At 41.1% G+C, this 15,159-nt stretch overlaps 1 protein-coding gene across 3 annotated transcripts in view; it reads right to left on the bottom strand.

The window, feature by feature from the left end:
- FNDC3B (fibronectin type III domain containing 3B) overlaps window positions 1-15,159 on the bottom strand; it is a 348,034-nt gene that overhangs the window by 42,694 nt on the left and 290,181 nt on the right. For all 3 annotated transcript variants that reach the window (XM_070466411.1, XM_070466412.1, XM_070466413.1), the window contains 6 exons: window positions 14,992-15,110; window positions 13,036-13,141; window positions 11,997-12,169; window positions 9,535-9,648; window positions 9,055-9,204; window positions 2,145-2,425 (listed from right to left, as the gene is read on the bottom strand). In XM_070466411.1, the coding sequence (XP_070322512.1) occupies window positions 2,145-2,425; window positions 9,055-9,204; window positions 9,535-9,648; window positions 11,997-12,169; window positions 13,036-13,141; window positions 14,992-15,110 (943 nt within the window). The remainder of the gene's footprint in view (window positions 1-2,144; window positions 2,426-9,054; window positions 9,205-9,534; window positions 9,649-11,996; window positions 12,170-13,035; window positions 13,142-14,991; window positions 15,111-15,159) is intronic.

The following is a 15,159-nucleotide window of genomic DNA, read 5'->3' on the forward strand; positions in this document are numbered from 1 at the left end:
GGCATAGACATGGATTGTGGGTCTCACAGCAGACATGAGATCTTTCAGTGAGCCCTGAGCCAGTGGCTTCTTCATAGGTTTTCTGGCCTGAGGGTCCAAGTCAGGCGATATTCTGGACATGTGCTCACTGAGAAACAGTTAGGGGATGACATTCACATGCTCATTTTTCCCCAGAGATATACCTCACGGTCAGGTCTTGGTAGAGCATCATCACTGGGGAATGTCTCTGAGGTCAAGGTCTAGGTTTAATCACCTCTGGATTTCCTCAGCACCCAATTAGAGTGCTTTGGACACAACAGTCAGTATTTGGTTAGCATGTAAAGGTGGAGGGTGGTTTTCTGAGACTGGCTAAGATGCTAAAAATGAAAAATGCCCTTGGGGCCTGTCTCTTCAGCTATGTAAGTCATACCTCTTTTATTCCAGTTATTTCTAACTTGATTCCCACTTTAAACCATCCTGACCATTCTGAACCCTGGGTCTTGACCTTTCTGAAATGCCAAAAGGACTCTGTATAGTGTCATTTTCAGCCTGTGAGGTCATAAGCACCTTCTATCTTAGGTTGCTGTTTAAGTGTCCCAATTCCTTGAGTGCTCTGAGGGCAAGGACGATGTTCATCCCTATTTCATAGACCCACGGTGCACAGTACTGTGCCCAAGACAGATCTCTTAAAAGAAGGAAAGAGCAAACAAACTCTCATCACTTGGAAAAGCAAAATGAATACACTTATATGAATTATTCACAAAAGACTTGGTAAGAGAGGGAAAGTAGAGTTAAGATGCTTAGGCAAGTTGGAACTTTGGTATCTTATAGCTGATAAACTGATTGCTTCTGGGGATGAAAAAGGTAGTCTGAACTACAACATTAGAAAACACTGCAAAAAAAAAATAAGTGGTAAACATTTTTTTTTTTAGCAGTAAAATCACCTGCTTGTATTCCCCTGTCCCACCTCAAGAAGAACCAGGTTTTTTGGTTGAAGATCTTGATAACAATAAAAATGACAGTGCCTGTTTACTGTGGACTTGCTATGTACTGCTGGACTCTACATAAGCATTAAATATTCATCTGCTTACTCCTTACAACATGTTTTTGACGTTAAGTAATCTTGTTCTCCTAATGCTGTGGACGATGCTGAAACACCAAAAGCTTAAGTAATTTGCCTGAAGACATAGCTAAGGATCTGTTTCTGAATCAGGCTCCACTTCACCTCCTTAATAAGCCACTGAACATGACAAAGGGAGACACCCTGAAAAGGCACTGGAATAATCAAATGGTTCCTGCACTCCTCTAATGCTAAGCCTGAATTTTTTGTCTCCCATCTATGGCCCCTTGGTGCATGCGTGCTAAGTCGCTTCAGTAGTGAATGACTCTGTGCGACCCCATGGACAGTAGCCCACCAGGCTCCTCTGTCCATTGGATTTCCCAGGCAAGAATACTGGAGTGGGTTACCATTTCCTTCTCTACGGGATCTTCCTCACACAGGGATTGAACCTGCGTCTCTTATGTCTTCTGCACTGGCATTGGCAGGCAGGTTCTTTACCACTAGCAACACCTGGGAAGCCCTTGGAGACAGAACTAAATGTCTTGAAATCTCAAGAGGCCATGTTGAGAAAAAGGTATATAGGGGAAGGTGACATGCTGGCTCCTTGACAGGAATTCTGGGGGAAAGGAAGAATGCAGGTGTTAACTGAGTTTTGCTGGGTGGAGTGTGATATAATGCCTTTTCTCTGGCTGCTCATGAAATCCTGAACAAAAGACCCATCATAGATGCTCTGTAACAGCGTGCCTGCTTTGAGGGGATCCGAAGAATGGCAAAGCCCTGCTTCAGAGGTGCAGAGCGTGTCGCCAAGTGATGAGACAGAGGAAAAACAGCAAGAAAAGCAGTTTATCAAAAAACTAAGGAGGAGGAATTGACTTAAAACGGTTGGTGAAATGTCCCCTCATGGGTTAGGAATTATATCAATTTGCAACTGACTCATAAGGTAAAAAGTAGTACAAGTTTTTGAACTGTATTTGCATTTAGTACTCTTAAATGCATTAAAAATGACTAGAATTCACCCATTTGGCCTTGAGGACCTGAAGGTTCGGTAGCCCCATGCTCTGATGTATGTGTACATGCAGCTGTATTTCAACTTTCCTGCACTCACCGGTAGGTGGTTTCTGGAAGGAGGTCTTTCATAACATGGGTGGTGGTATTGCCCACGGTGATGCTAGTGTCTCCAAGATCAATGTTGTAAGCAAGGATTTCAGATCCATTATTGCACGGCTCTTCCCAGTTCAGTACAAGGCACACAGAAGGCGAATCGGGATAGGCGTTGAGGGTCTCCTCCTCCAGGACACACACAGTAGAGACAGGGTCAGGGGCAGATGCTGGTGTCTGGCAAAGGACGAGCTCACTGTACGGTCCTGCTCCAGCTTGATTAACAGCCTGGAAAACAGAACAGCGAGACAATGTTCCCATTACTTCATGAGCACCTACTAATGCCTCCATACTAGGTGCTGTTGAGTCTAAAGTAATATATGACTGCTGCCAGAAATGTAGGTGGAGATAAATCCTCCATGATGTTCATATTGATAACCACCTTCCAAAAGATATCAATCACATCTTTTCTACTAATAAAAGATAATGTCGCCATTGTTTCTTATGAAAAATCATTTAAAAATAACACTTCATCTTTGCATAGCCCACTTCAGTTTATGTACTCTCATGCCATCGTCACAATAACTGTCTGAGGTAGATAATTCAAGGAAGCTATTCTTATCTGCCTTTCAGACAAGATCGGGTGTGCTCAGGGTGGTATAACCTTGACTCTTATCTGCCTTTCAGAGAAGAGGGAACTCAAAATCAGATCAAATAACTCAAGCCCAAGATTCAGATGCCAAGCTGGGATCAAAATCCAGTAATCTGACTTTTAACTCAGGTGCTGCTCTGGAAGAACCACAGGAATTTTAGAAAAGCACTCCCTGTTTCCCACCTGAGTGCAGAACTCCTGTCTGAAGTCAATGCTCCGCTCTTGGCTGACCTTGGGCGTCATTGCTGACACTTGTCACTCATCACTCCTGCAGTCTCCGGGACCGTCCTCTTGTTTCTGCGCTGCTTCTCAGTCACCTCTGCTTCCTGCTGCTCATTACCAGGCTCTCTCAGCCCTGGAGGGAACCAGGCCCCGGGCCTTGCACGCCTCTGTACCACTTCTGCTTAAACTCCCGGACATCTCACCTTGTCTCGGGGGCAAATGCCATTTATCCCTTTGTACTCCCAAATTTATGTGTACAGTCCAGACCTCTGCCCTAAGTGCCAGCCTGTTGTATTCAACTGCCTACTCAATTCAACTGACTATCTCCGTTTAAGTGTCAAATAGGCACCTCACACTCAAGTGTCTATACAGTTCCAAAGTGGTGTCAACCGCATGCTTCCTCATCCTTCCTTCCACCCCCCACTGTACCTCCTGTGGTTTCCCCATCCTTCAGGTTGTTCACATCATATCTGTGAATCACTGCTGGGCATCTTTCTTTCTCTCACACCCCTGCCCAAGCCATCAGCACACCCTTTACCATTCTAATCTGACTACAGTCTCCCACATCTGGTGACTGTAATGACCTCCTAACTGGTATCTACATCAGCCCATGCCCTATATATAACAACAACTGTCCCTTCTATGGTCGCCCACAGATACACAAGTGACTTCAAAGTTCTCACAACTGTCTATGAGATCCTATCCGATCTGTTCACCACCGCCGCCTTCCCCAAGAACCCAGAACCATTCTGCCTTCACTGTCTCCCACTTCCTCCACTCCCTCTGCTTCAGCCACACTGGCTTTCTTGCTATTTCACAGGGACACCAAGCTTGCTCACCTCAGGGCCTTTGCAACTTGCTGCCCCTTCTGTCCACAAAGCTCTTTCCCTGACATCTGCATAGCCTATTCAATCAGCTACTCAGGCTTCTCTCAAGTTTTGACCTTTGCAGAGAGACCTCTCTGAACACCATATTTAAACTTGTAGTTACCCCCACCCCAACCCCCATAATCCTTCTCATTTATTTCCCTTCTTTGCTTTTATTTTCATTATAGCACTTATCACCAACATAGTATATATTTCATTTAATTGCTCCCTTCAGAATGTAAGTTCTGTAAGGGCAAGGTTTTCTGGTTCACTGCTATAGCCCTAGCAACCAGAACAGTACCTGATACAAAGCATGTGCTCAATAAACGTCATTAACAATATTTTTTTTCCCTTACAAAAACACTTGGCAACCTCTTGACAAAAATGAAAGTGCTCAAAAATCTAGTTTACTTCTCAGCAGACCTTATGAGAACAAATGATAAACCAAAAGGAAAGTCATCTGAGCTCTTAAATCAAAGGTTCACTACAATGCCTGTGTGTTACCATTCATTTCAAAGAAGCAAGTTAAGAGCACTCATTTGCTATCAAATCGCTTTTGAAACCCTTCTGTAATAAATTTCTTACATCTAGTCCTATTTCATAACAACACCAACTTTCTTTTTGGTAGAATATTTATGTTACAAATTAAGAGTATCTATTTAGATATTCTTTTGAGGTACAAATTTATCATGGGGCAGAAAAATAAGATACTGTGGAGTCCAACTTTCATATTAACTAAGGTTTTAACAACTATGTAATACAAGGAAAAGAACATAGCTTTTAGAGTTGGAGCGTTGTTCATATCTTGATTTCATTACTTGCTAACTGTGTGATCTTAGGCTAATTAATATTTCTGAGTCTGTTTCCTCAGATATAAAATGGGGATAGTAACACATAATTTATAGAATTATTTTAAAGATTAAATTTGTTAACATGTAAAATCCTGGCACAGTATTAAGCCAATGGTCAGTGCTTCACTTCCCTCCTTCTCACTAGGAAAATCAAGAACAAAACAGCAATAGCAATTTTCCTTGTTTCCTAAATTTTCATAAAACAATTTTATTAAAACAAGGCAACAACAAAATACCCTGAACTAATTTTAGACTTAAAGAAAGGTTGAAAAAATAGTGCATATATTTCTCATTTTGCTTCTCCTAATATTAATACCTTATATAACTATCAGTCATGTCCCACTCTTTGAGACCCCATGGACTGTAGCCCACCAGGCTCCTCTGTCCATGAGATTTCCCAGGAGGAATACTGAAGTGGGTTGCCATTTCCTTCTTCAGGGGATCTTCCTGACCCAGGGATTGAACCTATGTCTCCTGCATCTCCAGGTGGATTCTTTACCACTGAACCACCAGGGAAGCACATATATACACACACACACACACACAAATAGATGTATGTGTGTGTATATATGTATGTGTGTGTATATATGTATGTGTGTGTATGAAGTGGCTCAGTCATATCCGACTCTTTGAGACCCCAAGGACAGTAGCCTGCACCAGGCTCCTCCGTCCATGGGATTTTCCAGGCAAGAGTACTGAAGTGGGTTGCCATTTCCTTCTCTAAGGGATCTTCCTGACCCAGGGAGCAAACCCAGGTCTCCCGCATTGTAGGCAGACCCTTTACCGTGTGTGTGTGTGTAATTTTTTTTAATAAAAGAAAATTCCTGGACAGTGATCAAGAGATATAACAGCAGAAGTGGCTGAATGGGAGGCTGAGCTGTTTGTCTTTAGACTCCCACAGTTGGCTATAGACTCAAGTGCCCATGGAAAGAAATGATTTTCTGCTACTTACAAGAATAGAACTGAGATGCTATGCTGGTCTAAGTCTAGAAACCAAAAGGAGTTTCTTAAATACCCCTATCTTTAACTGACTACCATTAATAACTAACCTGAGGGGATGTGATGTCAATGATGATGATCTCTGGGTGGAGTGGGGTAGAAAAGAGAAAAACTCTTTGTTAAAGGTAAGTAAGAAGTAAGCAAATGGTCTACAGGGAAATAAAGGTCATAATTTGTTTCAAATTTTTAAAATATTTATATCTCACATAATTATGACTATACAAATCTAACATACACTTAAGGCTGAATTACTGATTTCTTTACAATCTCACCATATAATGAAAAATTTAGCACTAAGTATTTTATTACCCTTTTCCCTTTTCATGTTATTAATGTACTCTGAGGTATTATTCGTTTTCTCCATTATTTTTAAAATTAACATTTTCTTACTTATTTTACTCTGTGTCTGGGTTCCACCTTTAGTCTGCTCTCACGCCTCCTTCCTGGTGTTAACTGAGGTCTTCAGTAATGATTCTTGACTCATTACTTTGTCAAACGTGTATTTGTGTGGAGTTATTCAAGGGCCAAGGGGATATGAAGGATCCAGAGGAAAAAATACATATTTTAATGAAATAACTGATATCAGCCATACTACACTGGCGATCTCTACAAAAACTAAGAAAGTATCAGTTTTGTAATTCTTAAAATCTGCATTTATATCATAACTATCAGTCATGTCCAACTCTTTGCAACCCCATGGACTGTAGCCCACCAGGCTCCTCTGTCCATGGGATTTTCCAGGCAAGAATACCGGAGTGGGTTGCCATTTCCTCCTCCAGGGGATCTTCCTGACCCAGGGATCGAACCCATGTCTCTCGTGTCTCCTGCATTGGCAGGTGGATTCTTTACCAACTGCACCACCTGGGAGGCCTATATTACTATAAAACAGTGATCAAAACCAGGAGATACCTATTAACTATGTACAGATCTTATGTAGTTAGATTAAAATCTTACCAGTTTCTACTAATGCTCTTTTTATATTCCAGGATCCTACTTAAGACCCAATTTTCTTTTACTAGCCTTATACTACGGAAAATGCTTTCTTGAGTTATATCTCTTATTATTACCAAATTTCAAAGTAAACAATTTTAAAGAATCTTTTTACTTATTTATTTTTACTTTTTTTTTTCCATTTATGTTTTGTTAGTTGGAGGCTAATTACTTTACAATATTGTAGTGGTTTTTGCCATACATTGACATGAATCAGCCATGGATTTACATGTGTTCCCCATCCCGATCCCCCCTCCCGCCTCCCTCTCCATCCCACCCCTCTGGGTCTTCCCAGGGCACCAGCCCTGAGCAAGAATCTTACTAATATTTAAGAGTATGTGTAAAATATACAATATGCCTCATGTAAACAGAATTATTTGGGTACATGTTAATTGAAGCATTCCTAAGGAAGAATATAAAAATTCAAAAACTCCTATACAAAATAAGCAATGCTTCCATCCAATTTTTATGATATTATTTACATATTACAGTGATTTAATTTTTAAAGCACCAAATATTTAAAAGAATATTCAGGCTTTAACCTGACTTTGTAGTAATATCAAATGAAAATGATTCAGATTAGGTTCACAGGTATCAAGAAATTAATATAAGATGAGGAGACTTTTTCCTGGCAATACTTCTTTAGTATAGCAAGTGTGGTCTTGAGAGTACTATCCCCTTTATAGTGTCTGATTCATTTTATGACAAATAAGTATACACGTTTGAAAATACTACTGTTGAAACAGGGAGACAAGATTATTACGCAGGTTCTATTCTTACCAACGTACTTTTAAAATGCAATTTTGGGGTGTTAATGGTAAGTAACAACAAAAACCCCGAAAGAAAAAAAGCAAATAGAACATTTTAAAGAGAGACCAAAATGCAGAAACAGGTTGAACTGAAGTTCTTTCCTGTGATGGCAAAGAGTTTTTATTTATATCCTGCCTTGTTCCAAAAACAGGAGTGAAGCACATACTTCAACCTTTCCCCAATGACTCAGCATTGTTATTATAAATAGCTCAGATAATGTGCTGTGACCCTGACTCACTGATGAAGGGTTAATTATGTCCCAGGCTCTCCATTTGAGGTGTGTATAGCAAAAGAGTTTAACCAGAAATGTTTACGATAAAACAGCCTTCAGAATTTAGCAGAAAAGCTTCTGTTGATCTGGAAAGTTAACTTGTGTGTGTGCATGCTCAGTTGCTAAGTTGTGTCCAACTCTTTGCAACTCCCATAGACTGTAGCCCACCAGGCTCCTCTGTCCTTGGGATTCTGCAGCAAGAATACTGGAGCTGGTGGGTTGCCATTTCCTTCTCCAGGGGATCTACCTGACCTGGGGTTCGAATCTGTATCTCCACTCCAGGCAGATTCTTTAAGTTAACTTAAGGGAAGCCCAAAGTTAACTTAAGAAGGGACTATTTTCTCTAGAGGCCAGAGACACTGAGAGTAAATGGATGTGTAATAAACAATATGATCCATGACTTAAATCAGATGGAGACCTAAACCTGGCATCTTTGCTTCTTTATTTAAATCTAAACACGTGTGAAAATAGGATTCATTGTTATCTCTCCTTTTGGTCATCCTGATCATTCTTGGAGGTTGGCACAAAGCAGGGCCCAAATGTTACTGAACAAATGGAAATAAATGAACAAAGAACCCTGTTTTCTCAAGTCAATAAGGCTTTACAAAGTGAAAAGAAAATATTTACCCAAGTCAATAAAATGAAAGTAAACCTATGACTACTGTCACTCTTGGGGGTTAGGCTAGGAGCAAATTATTCTTTTTGTTATTCTATTTGGACACCCAAGAGGAAGCTTACAGATAACCAGACTTGTTAATGGTCACTGAGAGGTGGGAGGTGGGTCCTATGATCAAATGCAGGCTGTCCGAACTACTCTACTGCTTGTTTCTGGCTCCATTTAACATCTGGAATGGGAAGTTTTAAAGGTTTTTTTGCTTTTTGTCTAAGTGGCTTTCCCAGCAAAATGTGCACCTCGGAAAATTCAGACAAAAGGCATCTTTCCTAAAGCGCTGTGCCCACTTTGCCTTGGACTCGATCCTGTATTCAGTGAATTAACCAACAAACACAATGCAAGGGTGGTGAGGAGTACAGTGGAGATGATTTGGATTTTGTTCCCATGTTTCAGGACCTCTCAGAGAAGCAAAAATGAACTGTAAAGTGCCAAAACGATTGCATCTATTTTTATCTAAAAGGACTCTTCCCCATATCATCCTTCCTTGATGGCCTCCATCATGAGCCTTTGAGTAAGTTTCCCAAGGAGTCTTTCGGGGAACACCAGTATTTGTGTGAGTAGCGGCCGCATGGTGTCAGCCTACCTGTAATCGACAGCAATACTGTGCGGCAGGTAACAGGTCCCTCATTTCGAAGCCGGTGTCTGTCCCATGATAAACAAGTTCTAAGGATTCTTCATCTTCTCCCCACTCCAACCTGTACTCTGAGATGTCAGCACCAGAGCTTTCAGGACTCTGGAAAATTCAGAAATTTAATTTCATTGAGAAGAAAATCCTATGATGTTTGTGTTCAACTAATTATACAAAAAAAAAAAAAAAAAAAGAGCAAGATGCCTCAGAATATTTGAAATACATACAAAAGAAAAGCATGAAAAAGATACTCAATTTCCTCTTAATTTGGATCAGTGGTAAAATTTCCATAACTCCTGGCAAGTGCTAAGGCAGATGACTGCGTAAGAATCATCTACCTACATGTGAATTTGAGCTTTGTAGATCCCTTGTACCTTGCACCGGGGAACAGATAAAGTAGAAGAAACAAATTAACGCAAAAAGTGCCTGACTTACCTCCCAGCTCACTAGGACACATCCATCAGGCGTAAAAGAGATACAAGGTGCTTTGCACTGTCCAGGAGGCCCTGCAGCCGTGGTAATTTCTGAGACATCAGAATAGGGACCATACTGCAAGAGAGAAACACACATGTGCTTGGAGGGGTGTGTGGAGGGGTGTGCGTGCATGTGTGTGTGCACATAACACAAGCTTATACCAGACAAGGAGTGTGTGTGTGTGCGCATGCGTGCATATAACACAAGCTTATAACCAAACAAGGGCTAGGCTAATGGTATCATCAATACAACTTTCAATTACATGAGTAGATTTTCTTCCAACATACATTACTTGAGTGGTAAATGTCTACTTTATATACATTTTATTTTTTTTAATTCAAAAGGATTAGAAAGTTGATTTACTATACATTTTTGCTGTGACCTAAAAATAAAAGGGCTTCCCCAGTGGCTCAGAGGTTAAAGTGTCTGCCTCCAATGAGGGAGACCAGGGTTCGATCCCTGAGTCGGGAAGATCCCATGGAGAAGGAAATGGCAACCCACTCCAGTATACCTGCCTGGAGAATCCCATGGACGGAGGAGTCTGGTAGGCTACAATCCACGGGGTCACAAAAGAGTCGGATACGACTGAGCAACTTCACTTCAAGAAATAAAAAACACTGACTTTTGCTACATCACAGCATTGTGCTTTAATTTCTCAGAGCGTTTCAAAGTAAACCAAGTCAGATGCACACTGTAGTTTAATTTTTAAAGCATAAAAATCTGTGTGGAATTGTTGGTTATCAAATTTTGAGTATTTCTTCTAGACACTTGTATTTTCCAATTTGAAACCAACAGTCCTATTAATGTTTTCTTGGCATGGCCACCATCTCAACTATCTGAAGGTTTATATGGCATTTCTCTCCTCCTCCCACCATCAGTGGCCACACTGCTCAGAGACGATCATCACTACAAATTTGAAACACATCGAGAGAACCAGAAGCACCAGGTTAAGGTGGAATATGTGGTACTTAAAAGAATTGGGGCAGAGAGTAAAGCAATTTTCAGGCTAATGAAGTATATGACTGTGTTTTTCAAAACGGAGGAAAAAACATAAAGAAAAAAATCTTTCACATTTTCTAATATAACTTGCAAATATACTGAAGGTGGGGGAGAAACTGTCTGGAGTAGACCACAAAAGAGGCCCACAAGTCAAATATATGGTTAAATTTTAATATAACAGGATTTAAAAATAAGGCTGAGATACTTTCTTTAAATGATAAATTAGTGAAAGGAGAAAGTAAACCTCAATCAGTCCAGTTGCACATGTCGCTTTATCATGGCAAATATCTTCTTCAAAAGTTGAAGGGGAAAAGCACCAGGGTTTCTTCTGCAGCACTGGTGATTATCACCATCCATCCTCTTTTTACTTATAAAAAGTCAGGGTACAGAGGCTTTCTTATCTTCTCACCAATACATTTTAATTGTCTAGTTTTGTGTGTGTGGGCTTTTTAAAATTTAAACACCTGTATCTGAAATTCTTTCCTCATGGTGAATTAGAAGAGATCCAGCTCTTGATCAAGATTTGCAATCCTACTTCAGACGAAATGTTTTCAAACTAAGGCCTGGCTAACTTGAGACGGATTAAAGACAAACACACTTCACTTCAGAAAGGCATGAATGAACACCAAGAACGAGAGAAGTCATTGCCAGCTTCCTGTCACTGTCAGCTTGGCTTTCTTTCCTATAAAAACCTCATCGATTAATGACGTCTATTTATTTGCACAGGATGCATTTATACACATCACTGGCCGTCTGTAGGGCATTAGCAGCACTTTGTCCTACCCACACCCTTCTACCTTCTTTTACGTTTCTGCCCATCTGTGACATACCAAACAGCCTTATGGTTTCTGGGTCACTTCAATTCTCATTATGAATCCACATCACTCTGCAGTTAAAAAAACCAATCACCTTTGTGCATATAGTCAGACCCTTTCAATCTTGAATAGCCCACCTCAACAGCTTCAAATGGAGTACTAGAAAGGGCCAGAGAGCTCTATGAAATAAAGAAAAAACAAGTAAGCTGGTCTCCCTAGCCCCTACCCCAGCAGAGTTTTAAAAACTGACCTAAGACACTGCTGAGTAATTTAGACAACATGGCAAAGGAATATTATGTAGTCCCAATTTCCCATAAGTGATTTATATAATCGATGAGAAACTAGGAAATTAAGAAACCACCAAAAGGCATCTAAACAGTAAAGTCCTTATTAACTTTGAACTCTGTCTTAATAGGAGGACAAAAGAACCAAAATTTCCAATGCTGGGTCTACATGAAATCAAAGCAGGATTTCTTCAGAAATAAGATTTTACGTCAGTTCCTTAACGGCTGTCATGGTTGGACAGATACAGACGAGGAAGTTTAGGAGGGTGGAAACGGAAGTGCCAGGACCTCATGCTTGTGTGGTGATAAGTAAGCATGTACTCACCCCTCCGTCATTCAGAGCTCGCACCCTGAAGCGGTACACGGTTCCTGGGAGCAGGTTTCCCACGGTGCACTCGAGCTCCGGCCCGTGGTACACCTCCGAAGCCACATCCTCCGGTTCTGTCATCTCCACGCTGTACTCCGAGACTTCACAGCCACTTTCAGAGGCAGGAACGTCTGGGAATGGGGAATGTTGTTCATCTTAGAATATTTTTATATTTCTGGTTGGCCCTATCACACCTTACTTTCTATGAAGCTTGCAAAATATCATGTAGGTAGCCTGTCCTTGATATTTACAAAAGAACTCCCACTTCAAAAAGAGAAAGAGATACAAAAGAAAGTTTCTTAATGATGTTATTCATACTTTTCAAAGCAAGTATGTTTAATGATACTAACAAAGTGATTCCAAAACCATAGAACTTTTAGGCAATTCTTTTACATTAGAGGGGAGAAAAATCTTCTTTTTAACCTGAAACCAAAGGACATATTAAATCAAATTAGAGAACCCCAAACTGGCATAACATCTTAATTTAGACATTAAGTGATGGGGAACAATAGTCTGAGAGTTCTGTAGGTTTATATTTGAAATTTCATATGCTATGAATTATTAATATGACAGGAAATGCTAACATAGCTTGAGCTGAGACTGTAAAACACCAGGACCCACACACGAGAGGGTGGCAAAGGTGAGGAGGAATCAGATGCTACCTGTGAACAATTTCTTGGTTTAACCTCTTTATTAAGCACAACTTTTATTTTATGAATAAAGTTGAGGAATTCCTGCTCTGAAACATTTTCTAGAACAGTGCCCTCTGAGGGCAGAGGGTGAACAGCATGTGCAGCACCATCAGGGCCAGGAGGATGGGCCACAGTGCTGGGCATTCACAAACCCAAGCCCACGTACATTAAACAGAATATGGACACTTTCAATAGACACAAAGCTGGTTTTCAGAAGAAAGACCTGAATCTTAGTTACAAAGCAGTAAGTCTTAAACTCAACCTCCAATGGTCCAAGTTGGCGAGGTGAAAATGTGGTCACTCACCCCACTCTAAGTGGACTTCTTTGTGCTTTGGTCTACCCAAAACCCTCGGTGGGCGACACTGACCCGGTGCAATGCTTAGAGTGCGAACAGGGAGACTTTCAGAACACTGCAGGAGAAACATCAGAGAGAACCGTCTCTTAGTTACTATGCATTTTTTAGAGCTCTACATACCAGGCAAATTCCACTCCATACGAGCAAATGCTGCCAAAGCAGGTGGGGGGGGGGGGGTGTCACACACTGAATGTGGACACTTCTCACCCAATCAGATCCTTCGTCTCTCTGTGTGTGGTGCACGTGTATGTTTGTGTATGTTTTAAGTACGGACATATGCATATGGCACTGGTAAAAATAATTATTGCTGGTGTCAGATTTGCAGACTGACATTTTGACTGTTGTGCATCCCAAGCACACAGTTACTTCCCTTTAAACTAAAAATTAGACACTTCCTGAGGACAGAGGAGAACACAAAACATCAGCTGGATGAGGTTTTTAAATGGTGCCATAAATGGCCCACATCTACACACAGAGCAGAAAAGCAAAAAAGTCAGCTGAGTGTGACATTAACCAGCAGGTTCTGCTAACGTTAAAATCATCAGGGCTTCTTTTTTGCAGGATCTGGCTGTGTAAGGCTGGCAGAATGGAAGCTGACCCCTTTTTGAGATATGAGGAACACGGTAGAGATATGCAGCTCAACCAGCCTCATCCCTCTCCTTAAGGAAACGCGGTGCAGAGGAGATGTGTTTATACACTCAAGGGGCACCGCGGCCTCTGCGCAGCCTCGAGCAGCACCTCGCATGTCAGAGAAGCTCGCCAATCACCTGTGACTTTGAGGTCAACCAAGCTCACCCTGGGAGACACTGTATAAATATCGTCGAGCTGGACCTTTTTTTTTTAACCTGAGAATTCTGTCTAAATATACAGTCTAGACTTCACAATACTGCTATCCTTGGGGGGGGGGGGGGGGGGGGGGGGCAGCGTGGAGAAAATAAACATATGATGGTGTTAGAGGTGGGTTGACTGGCAAAATTCTGCACCTACCAGCAGCTGTTCTCCTGAGAAGTCAACCCAGTCCAGGACTATAAGCCATCTTCTGCTCTCTCTCTCTCTCTCTCAATACTAATGGTTTCAAAACCACAATGCTAAATATCTGTACGACGAAGATGTTTTTTACCATATTGCCTCTCACTTTCTAAATGTTCATCATTTAGATAACAATCTCACTTCTAGAACACTTCATGTGTGCTTCTGTGAGGTTGAAGCCAAGTTTCCTGACATGTTGAATGGTTGGTCTAAGGTCATATAAATTGTAGACAATGGTGGTGGTCATTCTGTAACGTATAAAAATATTAACTCACTGTGTTGTGACAGGAAACATATAATATTTTAAGTCAACTATACTTCAATTTAAAAAAAGGCAGACAACAAGAGAACTGGCGCTACCTACAGATGTATAGGTTGGGCACTGCGCAATTGCAGGAGATGCAATTCAGCTCGGTCATCCTAGGTATATGTGGCTTTACAATCATTTTCCAGCAGATGGCAGTAAAGTATCAAGAGGAAGGTGTGTCTCACATTCTTACAACACTGCCAAAGTAACAGCAAAGCTGAGCTGGATGGAGGTTGTATCTTTTTGCTCTAAATCCTAAGCTTTTCTATCATTTCAATAACTGAGGTTCACCCCCTGTATTTGTTAGCCAATGCAAATTGTAGACCACCCTCAATTTTCACCTGTGACGTGGTCATGCCCAAGTCTTGGAAAGCAGCACAATTCAGTTGAGAATCATCTGGGTCTATCTTTCTATATCCTCTAAAGCACAATTCAGAAAACTCTGATGCGATACCATGGCAGGCTGTAGTACCAAGATATATTTTTAAGAAGCAATTTATTCTGATGTTACAGACAGGCTGTCTGAATTTGACCAAAGATGTTTACTTTTACACCAAAACAAAACCAACCTGACTGTGTCCACCAGTACTTATGCAGCATGCTCGGAGTTTGTACAAAGTGCCTGGTTTCAAGTGGGTGAAAGTGTACTCTGTAGCCGACCCACTGTAGGCCACTTCCCACTGACTCGCTGCAAAATAAGACCATGTGTGAGTTTACGCTTTTTGTAAAAATGTAAT

Source organism: Odocoileus virginianus, chromosome 4 (genome assembly GCF_023699985.2).
Source record: "Odocoileus virginianus isolate 20LAN1187 ecotype Illinois chromosome 4, Ovbor_1.2, whole genome shotgun sequence".
Taxonomy (NCBI): Eukaryota; Metazoa; Chordata; class Mammalia; order Artiodactyla; family Cervidae; genus Odocoileus; species Odocoileus virginianus.